This window comes from Vanellus vanellus, assembly GCF_965231255.1.
Source record: "Vanellus vanellus genome assembly, chromosome: 12".
NCBI lineage: Eukaryota > Metazoa > Chordata > Aves > Charadriiformes > Charadriidae > Vanellus > Vanellus vanellus.
The window spans coordinates 4,966,894-4,986,864 of record NC_138917.1 but is presented as its reverse complement, the minus strand read 5'-3'; the positions used below and the strand labels follow the sequence as shown (position 1 = coordinate 4,986,864).

Here is a 19,971-nt window from a genome sequence, read left to right as displayed (position 1 = left end):
TGGAAATTACAGATTTGCAGGCCGATCCATGATCTTTCCAAAACATGCTGCATGGCATCGGGCGAGTGAAGATATCCACTGTCTCTTTTGTTATTTATCTATTAATGAGTACTATAGCATGAATATTCTCAGCATGCAGAAAGGAACATTCTGAATACTCTAGATGGCCAAATTCTTTAAAGACAGGTCTTCAACTGGCAGGCTGGACAAAACAAGCTAAATTTCAAAAGGAGAGGAGAGGAGAGGAGAGGAGAGGAGAGGAGAGGAGAGGAGAGGAGAGGAGAGGAGAGGAGAGGAGAGGAGAGGAGAGGAGAGGAGAGGAGAGGAGAGGAGAGGAGAGGAGAGGAGAGGAGAGGAGAGGAGAGGAGAGGAGAGGAGAGGAGAGGAGAGGAGAGGAGAGGAGAGGAGGAGAGGGAAAGGGAGAGGGAGAGGAAGAAGGAAAGGGCTGAAATAAATTACTTGTTTAATTAAATGCCATTCATGTAGCTTGAATTTTATGTAGTGTTTATGAATAATGTATAGCAATTGAAAATAATTGACTTCTGCTTACATACTTAACAGACTTAACAAGTGCAGTCTGAGTTTCCTAAAACAGCTCATTTACCCAATCTGATTTTGTGGTAATCACAGCTAACGTTTTGTATCCATGGCCTTATTATGGAGCCACAGTGCCTATATCTAACTCTTGTCTTGCTTCTTTTTATCTCTTTTAATAAAATCATAATCACATTACATTGCCGTCAACAGTGAGTGAAGCCAAAAAGACTACTGGGTTATGCCATCACTTGCTGATACAGGTAGGAAGGGTAGAATGAATTATGTCCTGTTAAACACCATTAAATGGGAAAGAAATGTAAATGAAATTATATAGGCATTTAGTACGAACTTAATAATTCACGTAAGAGCAGTGAGGATCCCACAATCAGGAATACACAATGCTTAAGAGGGGAAAAAAATTGCAATACCTAATTGATCTCCAGTACTTTCAAGGTATGTTTTATTCCTCTAAACATATAGCACTAAAATTATCTGGAGTTTTAATTAATATTTACTTCAGATAAGCATCTTGGGAAAAAATCTTTGCAAAATCTTTATTAAAAAATCATCTTATTCATGACTCAATTTTCATTCATTTAGAACTTGTGTTCGTTACATTTCGTTAGTGAGGTAAAATTCAAGTGGAATAGCTTTCCCCTTGCTCTTCCCAAAATTTGAAAGATATTTTGGCCTGTAACTGTATATAATTTGATCGTGAACATAGAAGCAAGCTACCCTGAATTATTCAGGTTTTGCTTCTCAGTCTGCTTTCCCCACAGCTTTTTTGAAACCTGGTACATTAGTAAGACACAGCTCCTTGCATTTTTGTATGCTTTGATATCTGCATGAAACTTGTGGTAGACTTGTTTGTATACAAATAAACAACAGTGATGTACAGATAAAACATTTAAATTTACTTTGAACTACAGATGTTTATTTTATACAGTCAAAGGGAACAGAATCTCACACATGGGAAGAACTAAGAGAGTTCTCTGGCGGCATCACAGGACGGTACACATGCAGAGCTAATACCTGTGAATCAGGAACACAGTTCATGAACAACTGCAAATGAAGTACCGTCAAAGAAATATTCGCAATATCAAAACAAGCAGACTCTGCACTGTAATGCTAGAGAAGCGATCATAGAAAAGGAAACACCGATATGTTCATGGGAGTTTTCACAGAATGAGTTACATTTCCCTCTTTCTGCAATATGATACTGCAAAGTAAATTGTTTCATGCTCATGGAAAAATTATTCTTTTCTGTATTCCAGGGTGGGTTATTACTTGGGTTATAAATGAACTTCCACTTTTATCATGTTACTCTTGATTATTTTGCATATCATGAAGAACAAATACAAATTCTAAATGTTATAGAAGTCACTTGACGTCCAAAATGCTTTAGTTTCTTCAGCTGAAGAATCTGTTTTCACCAAGCAGAAAAAAAGGAGAAAAACCTGCACATGCCATTATTATATTATCCAAAAAAAAAAAGAAAAAAGAAAACACCAAAAGACAGAAGATGGCATTTAGTATTCCTAACAAGGTACCAGCCTCATCTGATATTATTAGATTGCCCTCTTACTATGTTAAAAGTAACTAATGGGTCAATTTTCTCTACGTCTTACTGTAGTGATACATGAAAGGCTTTTTGCCCTAAAGGTAAGATCAGTGAAAGGCATGAATAGCTTTTGATGAAATTAAGTCTCTGCTTTAGGGAGCTAACTGTTATTATTCTACTATCATAGGTTACAGATTTCCTGTCCCCCGCCTCGAACAGTGTTTATATCATTGCTATCTAAAAGCATGCCCTGAGATGGTAATTTATACCAGAGGATGAGTTCAGTGGAAAAAAACAGGTTCACAGTACCCAAATCCTTTGAAGCCACAGAGCTGTGCTTAAAACAGACACACTGTGATGGCTTTGCCCTCCCCAAAACATGCTATAAATTCTGTATGGAAAGCGTTCCTTTGTCCAGTTCTCCTCACTGGATTGAACTTGGTAAGGCTATGATCTTAGATGGAAGGTTTCTTCTACTGTTTTCTTTTGCATGCTAGTAACATTGAAATCTAACGCAGAGAGCAGCAACATACAAGAAAATGTTTCTTTTAAAGGAAATTATGGTATCAGCAGGTATTCCATAATGATACTATAATGTGATCAGCTGCACTGCACTCCTTTCAGGTTTAGGTTCTTAAACACAGCTTGAATTTTCCTTAGCAATTTACTATCAAGGAAAGCTCGGGCTTCAAGACAAGGGAATCTCACTTATATTTACCGCTAGACCTGCAACATCTTTCACAATGATTCAGCCAAAAAAAAGCCCTGAGACTGATGATGCAGTGATCCTTACAAACTAAATTAAGGTGCAGGGCTCTTTCCAGTCAAAAACATTCTCTGCACTGACCACAAGGCACAGTCATTTGAGTCCTCCAATACCTGTATCAAGATCCACAGGGCTTGATCCATAAGTGTATTTAGTGCCTCAAGTCCACTGATTTCAATCACAGCTGAGTGCCAAAGCATATTCCTGGACCTGGGCTACAGTTGTTGCATCACCATTTGCTAAGTAAGGAGTTGCTAGAGACATTATTACATTATCACTACAAACCAATGACTCAGGGTGACATTCAGTGCCCACTATAAGGTACTGGCCTGATCTTGTAATATTAGCAGATTATCCTCTTACTTCTTTTTTTTAAAGAGTAAGTAGCAACTCTATTCCACAGGTTTCATTATCTTCATCGTTCTTACTGGCCCTGAGGCAGTACAGGTCTTTGATACCATTATCACTATGTAACAGTGCCCTCCTTTAAATCATGTGAGAGACACGAATGCAATGAATCCTTTGGTACACAACACAGTCAGGATGTTTTCCCGTAATCTTATTGGTCCATATGGACCAAAATAGCCCCAGTCTGAAAACTTTCTGGCATACTGAGAGTCCTTTTAGAAACAGGTAGTCTAGCGTGAGGGAAAGGGACCTATGGATATTTTGATGACACGGACCGTATTTTGCATTGCCGCTTTCCTGACTGGCAGTTCACGTGCAAGAATTGGGGAGTTTTGTTTGACATCCTATCAGTGCTACTTTTAGCTGCTGTAAATCACCAAAGAAGGTGCATATAACTTCTGTGTCAATAACCCATTCTACCTTGAGTATATATTTTTTACTGTATTTTTTCACTCTGAGGGTGGTACGGCACTGGCCCAGGTTGCCCAGGGAAGTTGTGGCTGTCCCTTCCCTGGAGGTGTCCAAGGCCAGGTTGGATGGGGCTTCGGGCAAACCCATCTAGTGGAATGTGTCCCTGCCCATAGCAGGGGGGTTGGAACTAAGGATCTTTAAGGTCTCTTCCAACCTAAACCATTCTATGATTCAATGATTCTATGATATTTTCTTTTGCAATTATAAAAAAGCTGAAGAAAACAGAATTTTAATAGAGAAGTGCAACGTGTACATTTTTATTCAACACACTAAATTTTCTGAGAACCTTCAGTTCTCATCCTGCTTAATAATCTACAATTGTCTATGTGTAAAGCCAAAGATTCACAAACCCTCCCGAGAATGCTAATGCATAAATGCACACTACAAATTAATCAGAACGTAAAAGAGTGACTAACTGCAAATTAAGGATTAGATTAAGTAGTTACTAACAAAGAAACAGCCACAAAGCTCAACAAATATTCACTGAATACTAATTCTGTTTTAATCTCTATTTGTAATGAAATGCAATCTTACCAATCAGCTTTTTACTACAGAACAGTATTTTAAGCATGCACCATCCACAAAGTATCTTGTCTTTTAAACACTTGAACGCGTAAACAAATAGCTGCAAAATAGCAAGACATCTCAACAGTTGCTAAGTTATTGTATGACTTCACTCAACTCATGATGAATAATTCCCCAGTTAGACTTTCATTTTAAAGTATCTATTGATTTTGTTACTGTCTCTCTTAGTTAAATCTTTCTTGCAGTTACATCCTAAAATGGCTCTCGTGGTCTACTTGAGAACAGGCTTGACTTTACTAGCATTTATGGATGTAAATTTGAGATAAAAATTACCCTTCCCAAGCCAACACCAACAGATAACACAGCAATACAAATAATTTTGCTCCATAGCAGCAGTCAGTAGTCTAGATCCTGATCTCCCTTGTGTCAGAGACAGTCTGATGCACTGAAAAAAATGTTGTAAGTTTCCATCCAGAATAAAAAAACTTGTAAGTTTCCATCCAGAATAAATTCTGCCCCACTCTGCCTTCAATCAATCAGTAAATTCGTTTAAGCAGACCGTACTGAAGAGGCAGGGCAATCCTCATCCCAGAACAAACACCAGTGAAACTAGGAGTCCTTCCACTGACTTCCCTGGCCTTTGGATGAGGCCCTAAAACAGAAAAATCGGAACGCTGGAAGGATTATATCCTAATTAGAATGATCTCACTGACACTCAGACAAACCTGCACTATTCAACAAGAATAGTATCAAGCTAAGTATGTCTAATCATTTCTGAACACTGCTATCTTGGATATTATTTGACAATCAGCTAGACATCACTTAACATACACTACAACATGACAAATGGGAATCTAGTAACTTCCTCTAAACCCTGTATTACTGCCACTTGAAACACTTTAAAAGGCAAAATTTCACTGCAATTACAATATTGTCTAATCAATATATTCTTTTAAATTCAAACTGTGTACTCCTGCAGAAAGTATTGAGAAATAGATGCTGTTCAAGGAACCATACCACGCTTTTAGAACCATGAAATCATTTTTACACAGTTCACGGAGATCTATTAAAACAGACACAAACCCTTTCTCTGGCTGTTCTCCCAAGCACTAGAACATAAAGGCCTCAATTTTGGGGTTATCGTGCAGGAAGTCATCCTGTGGCAACCAGCCTTAAGCAAAGGGGAATATCACTGTAGATATAACTCGTCGTCTTCTAAGACTGCAAAGATGCTTTTCAGCTCTGATACACAGATGGCTATTGCGACTGATACAGGACTGAAAAGAGAAGTATTTGTATGTAACACAGTTTTGGAAGAAAACCAGGTGCCTTCCATGTTGGCTTCAGAGAATCTGCATTGATTTGTGAATTCATATTTGTGCAAAGAATGAATACATGAAAACAAATGCAGATGCAGAGCGAATAAAGCAAGCTGAAGGGGTATCTTGGGGATATGCCTTTCATACATAGAGAAAACTTTTACATACGTGATGGTACATTTAGGTAGTTAAGACTGAACATTTGGAAAGGTGTCCCATGGTTAAGCTTCCTCTGGGATTTTTCTGTACAATATTTTCATTTCGAATGTCACTTACTGGATTCAAGCTCCTCTCTCTGACAAAATTACTTGTCAGAGGATAAATAGATTCTCCTGTAAGCCTCTGGAGAGGGTGATCTTCTGCCATAGAAAAGTATTCAGTCTTTCCTTTTCGAGTCCTGTGCAGGGAGTCCACCTTTCTGCCACTCTCTAGTTAAACATATTTATTCTCAATGCTCTTATAGATCAGGAAACTTCCTCAGGAAACATCCACGATAAAAAGTGGCCATATTGGTGTAGTCTCTAATGAATAATACTGAGAATGGTCAAATGACATTAGACATTTGGAGAAAATCAGGCTTACTTGACAGGAAATCAAAAGCAATCAAATGTCAAACTCCGAAGGGGGGAGACATCAGAGCTATGGAGTTAAAAAAAGAAACTTCCCAAACCAGAACAAAAATGGTTCCATTTAGTCCTCAGCTATGACACATTTTTCCGTGTATCATATTAACTTGAGAGTCAGCCCTAAGTTATTTTTATACCCACAAAAATATATATCCCCAAAATTATAAGGCCCTGAATGAGTAATATTTCAGTAATACTTTGCAATTGATCAAGGACACCTGTAGCACTGTTATATCCCTAAAGATACCAGCCAGATATTTCCTTTGTAAATTACCAGATAGCTCATGGAATGTGAGCAGGCGTGATAAATGAGCTGTAGTTTTCTAGACTGCGCTTGTTAACAGATGTATTTACACATTTCACAATCTAACGTTAGGGATGGTGCATGCTACTGCCAAATGTTAGATGTAATGTTATCAAACAAGTCTCCCAACAAATTCCCATCATGTTGACTATTAAAATCAGCCTGCTATGTGTAATTTTTCATGTTTTGTCCTCTATCAAGATTTTTTCAAGCCATTATTACTATTTTAACACATGAAAAGTATGTATTTACATGAACAAAGAAATTGCACAACGCCTGTCTAGAGCCTTGTGCCACTTAAAATTTTTAAAATACTTTTTAAGATTATTTAATAATACACAAAAAAAAAAAATCACAACAAAAACCTAAATCTGATCCCATTTCTATTTTACACTGCTCTTCAAAGCACTCTCCCTTTCAGGCAGTGTCAGAGTAATTTTGTCTTGCCTGAGCTGGCTGCTCTGTATCAAAACATCTCACTTCCCGTAAGCAGTTCAACATTTTAGTGTGTTTGGTGAGAATTAGCAAACTGGTGGACACCACTCCCAAACCACTGGCTGGTCAGCCCCAGGTGGTGCTGAGTTGCTACTGATGACAGTGTGGCCTCAGGCAGAGATTTTAGAGAAATGGGAAGAGATTCCTTGAGGAAGACCAAGATAAGGGCTTCCTGGAGAAGTTGTCATTCCTCTCTGTTTTCTGGAGAGGAACAAGTGGAGCCCATATTGTGCTGGACCATTTGCATCTGCTGTACCACATGAAGCAGTGTGTTGGGGTACACTGGGGCAGATGTAGTGATAGCATAGAGCCATATGGTTCGCCCATTAGCATGACTTGAGGCAGTACATACCTTGTCATATAACCCGGCCCAGACACGTACGAGCCCCAGTGAACATGCAATGCGTCCTGCTCCAAGAACTGTCACAGGCTGTGGAGTCCCACCACACAACTGATATCTTACCTGTGTCCGTGACAATGGTGGTGGCTTTAATGCTACTTGAATCATCTACAACATGCTGGGCTTGAAACCCTGCCCATGGGGCATTCAGAGTTGTAACACAATAGAATATTATTAATGTCTTAAGTGTGATGGTTACCAGTTCCTCGTGGATGCATGGTCATACCAGCTAATGTGTTCAGGCACAGACAGAATTTTGTCGCAGCGCCGTCTGAACAGCACCCATACAATGATACAATCACAATTCACATTCAGCAGAGCATGACCTGTAAGGGCATCTTAGTGATGTGTCATGCTCAGCACTCTTCAAACACATAATAGACAAAAATTAATCTGGCAGTGCTACTATAATCATGCCATTTCTTCATACACAAATGTATGTTCACACTTCTAAAAATACTTACATTCATTTATCAGCATCTTAAGTTTAACAGTCTCAGGAAACAGTGGTTTTGTCAAGGGGCTTATAATTGCCCAAGCCACCATCAGATTAGTTTCTCTGCATGTCTTTAAGGACAGCTGAGCAATTAGAAGGAAAAGAACCACCAAAAACACCACAGTCAAAAAATGTAGCTTATATTAAGAATTAATTCTGATTTGACTGCCTGTGATATGTTTTCAGTAACTTCCTGAAACCCTCCAAGCTTCCAAGATTTCCTAGCACAAATATAAAACTGAAACTAAAGCTTATGTATTAGATCTTTTCATCAGAACAGATTTTAAGTAATTTTCAATTATAATGTCTGCATTTCGCGCTGCACTTGTTAGTTACAAGTTTCATGCACTTAGGAAACAGAAATAGTTTTCCAAGATTGAAAAAACACATTAGTAGTATTTTCAAGAACTTTAGACAGAGCATTTGAAACTCCAGAAATATTTGTTAGAGAAACGCGTGAATAACTCTGGATTATGGAGTTTCTGAATAGCAGGGATTTTGAAGACAACTTTTGCACAAACTAAAAAGCAGACTACACCAATAACCAGAAAACATACTTAAATCTAATTTTAAACCTAAAAGCACACACATTTCAGAAATTTCAAAGTGAGGAAAGAAACCGTGCTCCTACCTCTTCCAAAGCCCATAATGAATCAACCACAGGCTTGATCTTCTTATTGGTATATAGATTCAGGAGTTTGTCCATCACAGCCTTAACCAGGCCACCTCGATTCTGTTTGAAAAGTAGGTTCAACAGAGAAAATCCAGCAATGACTTTGTTCTCCTCATACAGCTTGATGGGATTTACTTTCTCAACCTGCCACCACTGGAAAGCAATAAACAGCAGCAGGGTTAGAAAAACACTTTTCAAGACATGTACAGAAAAGTTCACAAGAAAACTGTCTGGGCAGATGTGATACACGACTCATCTCTCATATCTGAAGCAACAGCCAAGAGAAGCAGTAAGGATTTTATTCAAGAGGCAAAAAAGTATGCGGCTGACCGGCATGCGGAAATAAAACACAGGCTTGTGTTGCATGAGATTAGGGTGTTATAAGAATGGTGACCTGATCTGGGTTTAGGACTTGGGTCCAGAACTCAGGAATTTGGACCTCCTTTCTTTCTCCTCCTACCCTTACTTTGATCCATTTACTTTTCACCCATTATTATGTTTGTGATATTTGAGGAAGCCTCATCATGTCTAATGAAATTATTTCATCTCCCTTTGCTCAAGAGCATCCTTGAGACTGAGATCCCACTTCCTAGCAAGTTTTGTCTGAATGGTTCAATTTTTAAACAAAGTTTTCATACAATTTTGATGACTTAATTTTACAGTATAATTACATAAACTAGTTATACAGTCATACAAAATTTGATATACTATTTTTTAATTTATTCATATTTATTCACTCAATAAACACCAGTGCCATCAGAAAAACATTTCAGTGGAAATTATTTCGTTGGGCCAACCTACCCCACAAATTGTATGCATATGAGTATGTTTATGTTAACAGTAAAAAGGCTGCATAGTAAAGATTATCTTGTTTTAGTTCACAAACACATGAAAATAACAGACTGTGCCACTACAACCATTAAGGAAACGTAGGAGGCAAAAAGAACAGCTTCTTGCTACAGTCTTTGATGTATCTTGTTTTCTATTACATAGAGACTTTTGAAGCTAATTTCTCCTGGGAAAGGGTTGTTGCGGGAACCTGTAAATGAGCTCTTGGCACAAAGATCGTATGATAGATCTTCAGTCAAGAAGATCTTCTCCCTCTGTTTTTCTTGTCTGAAGGAATCGCTTTCACACTTGGTTAAATTACTCCTGACTAGCAGCTTATTTGATGCATTTGTCCCCTTTTCAATCTCTAGGATTTCTGAGCAGATATTTGTTGTAGTAAGCTGAAGAAAAAAATATTTACATTTTACATTTGTTTACATCATCAATTAGGAAACAAATGCACCATCACCATCTCTTTGATGTGACTTGAAATGAACACGGAGAACTGAAAAATGTATTTCTGTACGAAACTAACTTCTGCACAGCTGCACATGACTGGTCACAATCTCCATCTTAATAAAGATACCTCCTTTAATAGCTCCTTTAATTCAATGCACTGTCCTGACAGTGCATTCAGATATGAGGAACCTACAGGGTACAGTTATCCATGGATATGATGTTCTGCCATAAGTAAATAAATAATGCAGTCTAACTTCAAACTTAGTTGTATAAGAAGTGTATGTCTGACAGCTAACAATTTAAATATGCATGGCATGCAGATCCAATTCCTGTCTAGCTGTCATATCAGAAGAAAACATGTCAGACCACATCACAGTCAGAAAAACACTCTTTTTAGCAACATCAGAAGTAACAATTTAGTAGACATAAATGAGAATGATAAAGATGAAAATGCTACAGAAAAGACTGACGTTAGAGGAAAGCGCAGAATCACAGCACTGGGACACTTACTGATTTTGCAAAACTGAAGAAGCTTTTTGTCTCCCCAGTAACCATGTTAGATGAACCTGTAAAAGATGAGCACATTGACACAAAACTTACTACATGCTGACAAACAGACCATTTATTAGATGTAAAATAATTCCTATGATTCGCATTTAAGAAAAAAAAATCTCCCCAGGTTTAAAAGGGATTAGTAGACATCCTTATACTTTGGGAGTATATAACAATGAGGCCAAGTAGACTGAGCCCTGCAAGTTTATAGGTATTCCAAGATGACAAAAATGATCTATCAAATCTTCCAAAACCAGGAACAGGTTAAGTGCTACTAGGGATCATGACACCAAAACTCTTCTATAGCTCATTCGCTCTGTGGAAAAATGCCATTTGTCTCAGAGACACTAAGATTTAGCAGCGATCACATTTATCTGACCACATGTGTGAACGTACACACTTTGTACACTACAACCTGTTAACAAGTGTAATGACAATCCACTGGCAGGGACTTCATTGCAAACAGGCAACCAGGTTGGCTTGTACAGTTGTCCTGGCTGGAGTGACACAGGATTAATTTATCTTCTAAAACTTGGGAAGACTGCACTTTTGTAAGACTCTAGTGTCTGAATTCGTGAAAATATTTACTTTATAGCCAGCTTCAAGGTCTCAGTGTTTTCGAGCTCACCAGGTGCAGGGATGAGGAGGAGTGAGACCTGGGCACTTAACCCAAACTGGCTAACAGGATTACTTCATACCATTATTTCATCCCCTTCCTCCCCAAGCTGCAGCACCCACAGTGTCCGACATTTACTGTCCACTGCTGGGAGTGCACAGCTTCCTACTGATAGAATGGGCTGAGTATAGTCTTTGCATATTCTGTTTGGTATCAGGATCACTATTGCGTTTTAGTACTATTAATGGTAATTATCTAATCTTATTCTATTAAACCTGTTTATACTTCAACTCCCGGATTTCCTTGTTTTTTCCCAATTCCCCTTCCAGGGTGGGGAGGGGTCATCAGATGACAGAATGATTGTCTAAATGACAATAAATTGTTATGGGTTTCTCAAACCATAACAACAGTCCAAGCAGATATCCGAGTGACAATGCGTTCATTGTTGCCACCCTGCTAGTTAGATAAAAGCCCAAGGAAGCAGGTATGCTTATCCACAATGCCACTGCACCTTCCACTGCGATACAGAGACATTCTTCATTTCCAAATTTTAGTAATCTCTTCAGCTAAAGAGTATTTTCCTTCTACAGAAGCTTGGCCTGCTTTATCAACACACGACATGGCAACCGGGCAGAACTGCAGGAGAGACACGTTTACTCGGTATGTGGAGCAGTCCATGTATGTGAACAGAAGCCTGGGGTTGAATTCCTCAGAGTCATGTCAAATAATGGTAAGACTCTTCCTGAAATCTTCTTCCAGGCTTCCCTCCCATAAGAACTATATCACAGTTTCCTTGGCCACACTGTGATTCCTATGGTGTGTACAACGAGAGATCCAAGCTCTCTCCTACACTTCTCCTGTATCACACAGTAACCTTTAACAGTCTGAAACATATGTTCAGTTTCACTTTTGGATTTTTTAATTTTTTTTAAGAGTTTCTTTGTATTACCTATTGTTTCTCAATAATTTAGTCCGTGCTCAGCTTTATTAAAATCCTCAATTTGAAATGGTCAAATTAAGAAAGTATAACACGGCAGCCTCCAGTTCTGGAAGGAGCGGCATGGGTGATTTTAACAGATTTTAAGCTTTGCAAAGCTTTAGTTTTGAAATATGTACCTGGCTTTTTCTACTCACCATACAAAATGTAAGTTCCAAGTGGTTTGAGAAGACTGAGCCCCTTCCCGGTATTTTCTCCACAAAGACAGTCCAAAACGATATCTACCCCATCTGTTGAGATTCTAAAAAGCAAGAAAGAAATCATAGACTATAGAATCATAGAATACCAGGTTAGAAGGGACCTCAAATCTCACTTTGCAGTAAGATCCATAGGACTGGTCAGCCAGCATGATACAGCCTGACTGTTAACATAATACTAAGATTTTCCAGGTACTTTAGAAAGGACTCTAATGCTGAGGCTTTGACAACATGCAAAGTTTCTCTTCATCAAAAGACAATTCAAAATCATTCAGTGCTGGAATGCGTGTTTGTTTTGCTAGCCAACTCACGCTTTTCAGTCTTAAGACAGTGGGAAAACATCTCATTCCCCCTTTTTGAGGACTTTCAGTACAATTTTTTTATCAAAATAACAGGTGATGGATATAAAGCTCTTTTTGAGGGAATGTAAATGTCAGAAAGGTCTTTTTTTTTTGGTCAAATGAATGTCATAAAGGACACTTTCATTATTCACATCATCTTATATTCTTTTTCTGAATTCCAAAGGAAACAGCTATTCTTATCCTAGTTCTTCTCAGGTAAAATCATGTCCTTGTAAAGTTATTTAAATGAGTCTTCTGTTTCAGACTCTGTATCAACTAGATGCCAGCAAAGAGTTAAATTGAGCACAGAGAAGTCACTAAGACCTAGAAACCCAGCTCTAAGGATACAAACAGGCCATATTATAGAAAGCAGAAAGTATTTATACTGTTTCCATAAATGGTTTGCATATTTATAATTTTCCAATAAATAGCTTTGTGAATGCAATGTCAACGCATTGCTGAAGAAGAAAAAAAATACACCCAAATATCCTGATGTAGTTCTTTTTTCTGCAAAATCCTACCACTAGTTTGATCTAAGTCTAATACCTTACCTACTGACCAAGTAAATAGCCCAAGCAGTAACAAATTCTTGATTAACACTCTTAAAAAATTATGCAAACAACTGCTGCAGATACTGCAAGAAAATTGCAACCTGGAGACTATCAAAGATTTAAGGGGCAGTCGATAGCATCTAATCCCTGGGAACGCCCATTAGCTCCTGATGACTGTGCTTTCCACAGTGGTACAACTGCAATCAGAAGTCAGGAAAGAGGTAAAGCTTTACAGCTTGTAATGCATCTTTCTGATTCCTCACAAAACGAAGGTGATAACTCAGCCATCCACTGGTTGCAAACAGCAACAAAATCAGACAACTTTACTCTTTGGTACTGCTGCCGTCTGTGGAGTAATAAATTGTTTATGTTCAGGGCACTGGATGGGCTTTCACTGTAAATGAATAATGACTTTGCAGTTGAACAGCTTTTGGTGGCTTCCACGGTTGAACTGATTCCTCATCCCCTAGGAACACTTCCACATTCATATCACCTCTGTGGGTTGGGGCTTTTTTGTTTGTTCATTCGTTTGGGGTTTTGGAGGTGGATGTTTTGTGGTTTTTTTAGGCTTTGCTCCCTGATGAAAGCTCTTCTGCAGAATACCCCAGTCACCTGCAATAAAGCAGGTTCCTACCACTATCCTTTCTCAACCACAGGCCCAGCCTCTCCTGCTCGCAGACCCTCAAAGGAAGTGCCTTCCCCTTCCCTTGGGACTCCCCTGACTCAGTGTACAACAGCCAGGTGAAGGGACGAGCTGTAGTCCCTGCTGGCCAGACAAACAATTTAGGCAGAACACAGTACACAGCTGATATCCAGCAAACCAAACTACATTGTCCCCCCCAACACCTCTTTCAAAAGACAATCTAGAAATTCATTTTGTCTTTATAGCAGTCTCAGAATTACCACTGTACTTTTATTATTCATTCAATGCAAAGTAAAAAATACACAGATCTAAGCAACAAATCAGAGCACTGGCATATTCTACAGGATGCCAATCCTGACTTTAAATCAGGACTATCAATTGTGCTAATACTACACACCTCTATACCATGAAAGAAGCCCAAACTAGCTTGTTGCATCTACATTTTATCTTTCGTACCCACTGATTCCTGCCTCATTGGTCTATTGCGAGGTGAAAAAGTATATGAAAATGCAGGATCACCACAAGGGATCTTAGCAGACTTAACAGAGCAGAACTCCACCCCTTCGTAACCAGGTCTCCTTTTGATTTCAGTAATAACAGTTACACAGAGTCAGGGGTGGTGTCAGGGAACGGTCCCAAACAGAACTGTCCTGATGAAGGGCAGAAGCAGCCAACATTATCTGCAATCATAAAGTTATCAGAAGTTAAAAGGGCTTTATTCCCTCCCTCCCCCCTTTTCTTAAGCACTGATTTCTGTTGTATCTGCTCCCACATCACATACCCACTTAGATCAGATTTTCTGCTGCCCTTGCCAGGAGTTAGGATTAAGGTTGGTGTTGAATTCTGATTAATGTTTTCAAGTGTTCTTTCTTGCTGAATCAATGTTTGCAAAGTGGGGATTGCTAGAATTCGGTCTTCATCTCGCCACAGCAATTTTCCAGGGGCAGCAAAACACAGGTATGTATACTTCCCCAGGAGAAAGGCTACCAAAGGGCTGAAGAAATTTGCTGCAATTCTTCTGAGCTGTAAGAAAATGGCAGGGGTCTCATCCACTGGACCACTTTTTTGGTGAAGCTTCCCATGAAGAAAAAAATTCCTGAGGTATAAAACGGCCTTTGTGATGGATCATTTCAAATGTCCTCTTAAGCCCTTGGGAGTGCTCCAAAAAGAGTAGCAAGAACCCCTGCTTTCTCCTCCACCACCAGCCTGGATTGCTAACAGCTCAGGCAAAAGTCTGCTATATGCTGCAGGCCTTCTTTGAGGGCTAGAAACCCTCGTACTAAGAGACCTCCTGAGGCTTCGCATGTCACTCCAAGGAACACGTAAGTTTGACAGGAAGCCTGTACTACCCTGGGGTGCCCCTGTGAGAAATTTCTTGGTTTATGCCCAGCTACGTAATCAAGTATTTTGACAGATACAAGATGAAGGGAAAACATTATTCTTATCTGTCTGACAAATAAAATCAAAAAGGCATTTTTTACTAAGATTTTCTTATCAATTCTAAAGTTCTGCCACCTGTATCAACATCAATATCTAAAACCAGACAAACTGGAAAACAAAGTATTTGAAAGCATGTAAACAGAAACACACATGATGATTTCAAAAGGCAACAGCATGATTCTAATCTAAACACAAACAAACAAAATCTAAGGATCTGAAATAAAAACAGACATCATGTGCTCCGGTATCAATCCCTGGCAGAGGATAAAAACCCATGCAGATGGAAACACACCAGAGAACTCCAAAACGTGGATAACTTACAGATCCACTGAAGTCTTACTCAGTGCATTACAGTGAGCTACTACATATGCAGACAGTAGCAAAGTACACCCTTTATTCTTTTTCATTTCATTTACTTTGCTTGCAACAGATGTCCAAGTATGAATGTGCACTACCAAAGCTTATGTTGCTTATAAAGAAACAGGGAGATGCTTGCTATCTTGTCTCTTTTAGCGGACAGATGGAATATCTGGAATAAACTACAGTTCCTAAACTCACAAATCTGATCTCTTCCCATAAATATGATCAGCCTGGTATCTTTCTTAGTATTTTGCCAGATACTATACAACCCTTACTCAGGAAAATAAAAGATTACCTTTTTACTTCTTGAACATAGTCTGCATTTCTGTCAAACAGGTGAGTTACTGAGTCTTTGATTGCTTCATGTTTGAAAGATGAAGCTGTTCCAAACACAGTAACACTGGGAACAGTTGAACAGAGCTGAGCAACAGCTTGACCCTGCAAACACATTATTATGTTAGTTTACTGACACAGAAATTGGTTGACAGACTTTACAGCTACCAATTCACTCATGACACAGCAAATTCCAAGACCAAGCATGTACAAGGACTTTTCAAACTAATTTCTTGCCAGTGCAATGCAGTTCAGCCACAAGAAAAAAAATACACTTAAAATCAAAAGGATATTCTGAAGACAAAGCAACTGCAGGGATAAATGAATTTAATCTATCTAAAATTGTATTGGAAAAAAGTTCTTCTTGTTCTTTTAACAAAGGCAGTACAATTTAAGGGAAATGGCAGTAATTTACAAGTACCACCAAAAATGCTTATTGAAAGAGCTCACAAGAAATATTTCTCATTTTCTACTTTGTATCCCATGTGCACATGAGGCTGAGAGAAGAAGGGAAGCATGGCATAAATGCTGAGCCATATGGATTTTAAAAAAGATCCTAACAGGTCATTGTTTTACAACCTTGGGTTTTGTTTTACTCTTAACAAACTAAGAAATGAAAGACAGACCTTTGGTAGCCAAATTCTGCCTCTTGTTGCAACCACATTATTCCACTGGAGCCAGCATCGTTACATGGATACGCCCAGAAGCAAGAAATGGCACTGTCATTCTAAAAATACCGACTGATGGAATTCAGTAGATTCTTACTTATATTTACAGTCAAAAGATTGTAAACTGTATGCATGACCAGTAAAGTCATCCATGGATAAACACATTTCTGTTCATTCCAACCAAAATCCCTGATTATTAGTATGTAAATACCAGTAATCAGTGCTTGGGTTTTATTTACAGTAGAATAATTAGATAACCCTGCATACCCTGGGGGGCTTGGCATCCTCACATACAATGCTGAATGTAATTGCTAGTGACAATCTTCTGAGCTGAACATTGCAGGAGGACAACATTATTATTTATATGTGGTGGCATCCAGGAGTTTCAGATTGATTTCCTACTGGATTAGTCAGTAAACAGCTACAGAGCAAGGCACAGTTTATGTGATCCTTTGGACAGGTACCAATAGCCAGAGAGGAGAGAGCAGGAGAAGGGATGCGTTCCCATTCTTACTTTACAGAGGAGAAATGGAATAGCATAGCAAATGAACAACCTGTCCAAGAGCTCAGAGAAACTTATAGCAGGACCAAGAGATGAATGCTAATTCATAGCATGGTAACCCAATACCAAACATAAACGACCTTTTCTTTTGAAAATCATCCACCATTTTCCTGGGCTGGAATCCCTGATCTCTTAGAAATCATAGGAAAATCCATTCCTGAGGGACCTCATCTCACAAGATGTAATGTCTTCTGGGAGCAGAAAACATTTCACTCATCTCATACTTCATTCTTCTCTATTACTTACCATCTCATGCTGAAGCCCAGGTTTTAGCCTCCCCAAATACTGTAACTTAAAATTACAAGAAAAAAAAATTAATCTGGATTTTGTATCTCTTCTTTTATTAAGTCATTTTCACTAGCCATCCTCTTTTCGCACTTCCTGTGTTCTCCAGAAAAACATCACCCATAGCGATTTAGGTAAGTCAGTATTTTACAGTGTATGCTAGTTGAGTGAAATTCTTACATTATCGATCTATTCTCTAGTTTTTTGCATTTTCAACCTAACTTGGGAAGACGAGGAATAATGAGTATATTCTGAATCAAAACCACTGAATGTTTAAAAGGTCAAATATTAGAGTAGAAAACATGTTGATTTTTATCCTGCAGAAGATGATTAACATCCAACAAACTGACAGTCAGATGACTGGGAGAAATGCACGAACACCCCAGGATGCACATAACCTACTTTTCTTCTGACTCAAACTTGTTAGTACACCCCTCCCTTCCCCCATAGTGATAAGCTTATCTAAAACCCCAGATCAGAATACTTCCCGGGTTTCTGGAGATATTTAAAGCCTAAAACTGACTCATATGACCAATACTTTTATAACTGGATGAACAACATCACTGAATTATTTTGAGGCAATTCCGCAAAACATTCTTCTACAGCTTTCTGAAGATCTTAATTTGACGTTGACTCTTGCTTATTTTTGTGTAGAGTATTCTTAGTATTTGTATTTCAGAAATCTTGGAATAAAGGCTGATTTGGACCTTTCGTGCTTTCCCCATCAAAACAGGAGAATTGAACCCAACCTATGAACTCGAACATTTCACTAATTTCTGTGGAATTTGACTAAGCTCCAAAACAGCACTGTGTCTACGCAAGTCACTCTTAAGTCTCTTTTCTAATCCCTCAAGTCATCTGGCTACCTCTGGATTAGTAGCTAGTGTTCAGAGGGCTATACATTTTAATTACAAGTATGTGAGGCCCTGGTGTTCAGAATGTCCATAGTTCACAACTGAAGTATGCACCAAGGGGTTTGCAGCTGGAAGGAAGAACATCCTCCTCCCAGGGCCGTGGAGGGGCAGGCGAGGGATCTGTGCCGGCTCCTGTCCCACCCCATACTCTCCCCAGGAAGCACCCTTTGATCACACGAGCCCTGACCTCTCTTTTGGATTCCAAAACCATTTCCCTCATAAAAACTGCTTCGTGGTAGACAGAGACAAGAGAGTTTTCTGTCTCCTCCCTGCCGAGACAAAACCACATCATCCCTGCTACCAGCTTTCACTGGGGACACCACGTGGATATGGAAGCAGGCACCAAATTATCAGAAGTAGTGTATGAACTCTAAAAGCTTGCAAGAGGATGTCTAATTAGATAGGCATGATATGAAAAATGAAAATAAAACCCTTCACACATCTAATTTTTCATATACAATGTAAATTTCTACATATAAGTACAGACTAGATTCTTGCTTCCTGAACCTGGGAAACTTAGCAAGTGGCAAAAAATAACTCTCACTTGGACAATTAATGTTACCTTTAACAGGATTTAGCAGACTTTGAAAAAAACTGATCAATTGCTTCACTGAAGGGATAGACGTGGTTACAAAATATTCCCTTAAAACAGAATTAATCGCCTTTAAAATATATATATTTTATATACTACTTATCATGCAGAACTCCACATGGTGATTCCTCAAAGAAATTAATAAGTTGGATTAAAGCATTCTGCAGAAATGAAGTATGTCTCCGATTACTGGATTTGCATAGGCGTCTTGTGTCTCTTTAGCTTCAAAGTCTGTTTGACAGATTCCTTTTCAAGGTATCCTGTCAATTTATAAAACCAGTATGTTGAACTTAATCTACATATATGATTATTACAGAATTTACCATAAAGGGATATGCTTAGACTAATTTTAGATCCAGTAAAAAGATTGAGATTTCTTTAAAGTCCTTTGCTTTAAATCCAAACTTTAAACGTGCAGGATTGCAAACTCTCACACAGAGATAATCACATAAAAGAACAGAAAAGTAGATTTTTAGGCAGTAAAAGTGAAATAGATTGTTCTGTGCATTTAAACAATTTCAAAGTCAATTTAAAAGTCAATATAGAAAGCATGAATAGAAGAAACCTTACTAATCTAATTATCTTATCAATACGTATTAATTTCACTGGATGAAATATAAATAAAGGGTATAAGTTAGTGGATTTCCAAAAGGGTCTGACCTAATGGCACAAGTCAGACCTCACTCTGATGTGCAAACTGTGCACTGAATTACAGCAGTTACACATGAGTATACTTTCAAGAACGCATCTTTTTTGCTGTCATGTAAACTAAGCCCAGCTTTGTGGCAGGAAAGAACAAAGCATCTAAAAGACACTACCCTGCAAAACTACATCTATTAGAACCAAAAGCATCAGTAATAAATTATCATTTCTATGATATATTTTTGCAGCCCAGAGGTGCTACAGCATTTAAAATAAAAAAAAAAAAATCCTTCAGACTTAATCTTTTACAAGAAACCTGTCTAGAACCAAACGTGAGGAGAATCCACATTTTCAAAACGCTTTGATGCCACAAAATCAGATCTGAAGGTGGTACACAGTACACAAACTAG

At 38.5% G+C, this 19,971-nt stretch overlaps 1 protein-coding gene across 1 annotated transcript in view; it reads right to left on the bottom strand.

The window, feature by feature from the left end:
• VAT1L (vesicle amine transport 1 like) overlaps positions 1–19,971 on the bottom strand; it is a gene marked incomplete at its 3' end in the record, with an annotated part of 60,420 nt that overhangs the window by 23,164 nt on the left and 17,285 nt on the right. Inside the window, exons 4-7 of the mRNA XM_082489144.1 lie at positions 15,861–16,003; positions 12,171–12,274; positions 10,379–10,434; positions 8,540–8,734 (exon numbers count right to left, since the gene is read on the bottom strand). Of these exons, the coding sequence (XP_082345270.1) occupies positions 8,540–8,734; positions 10,379–10,434; positions 12,171–12,274; positions 15,861–16,003 (498 nt within the window). The remainder of the gene's footprint in view (positions 1–8,539; positions 8,735–10,378; positions 10,435–12,170; positions 12,275–15,860; positions 16,004–19,971) is intronic.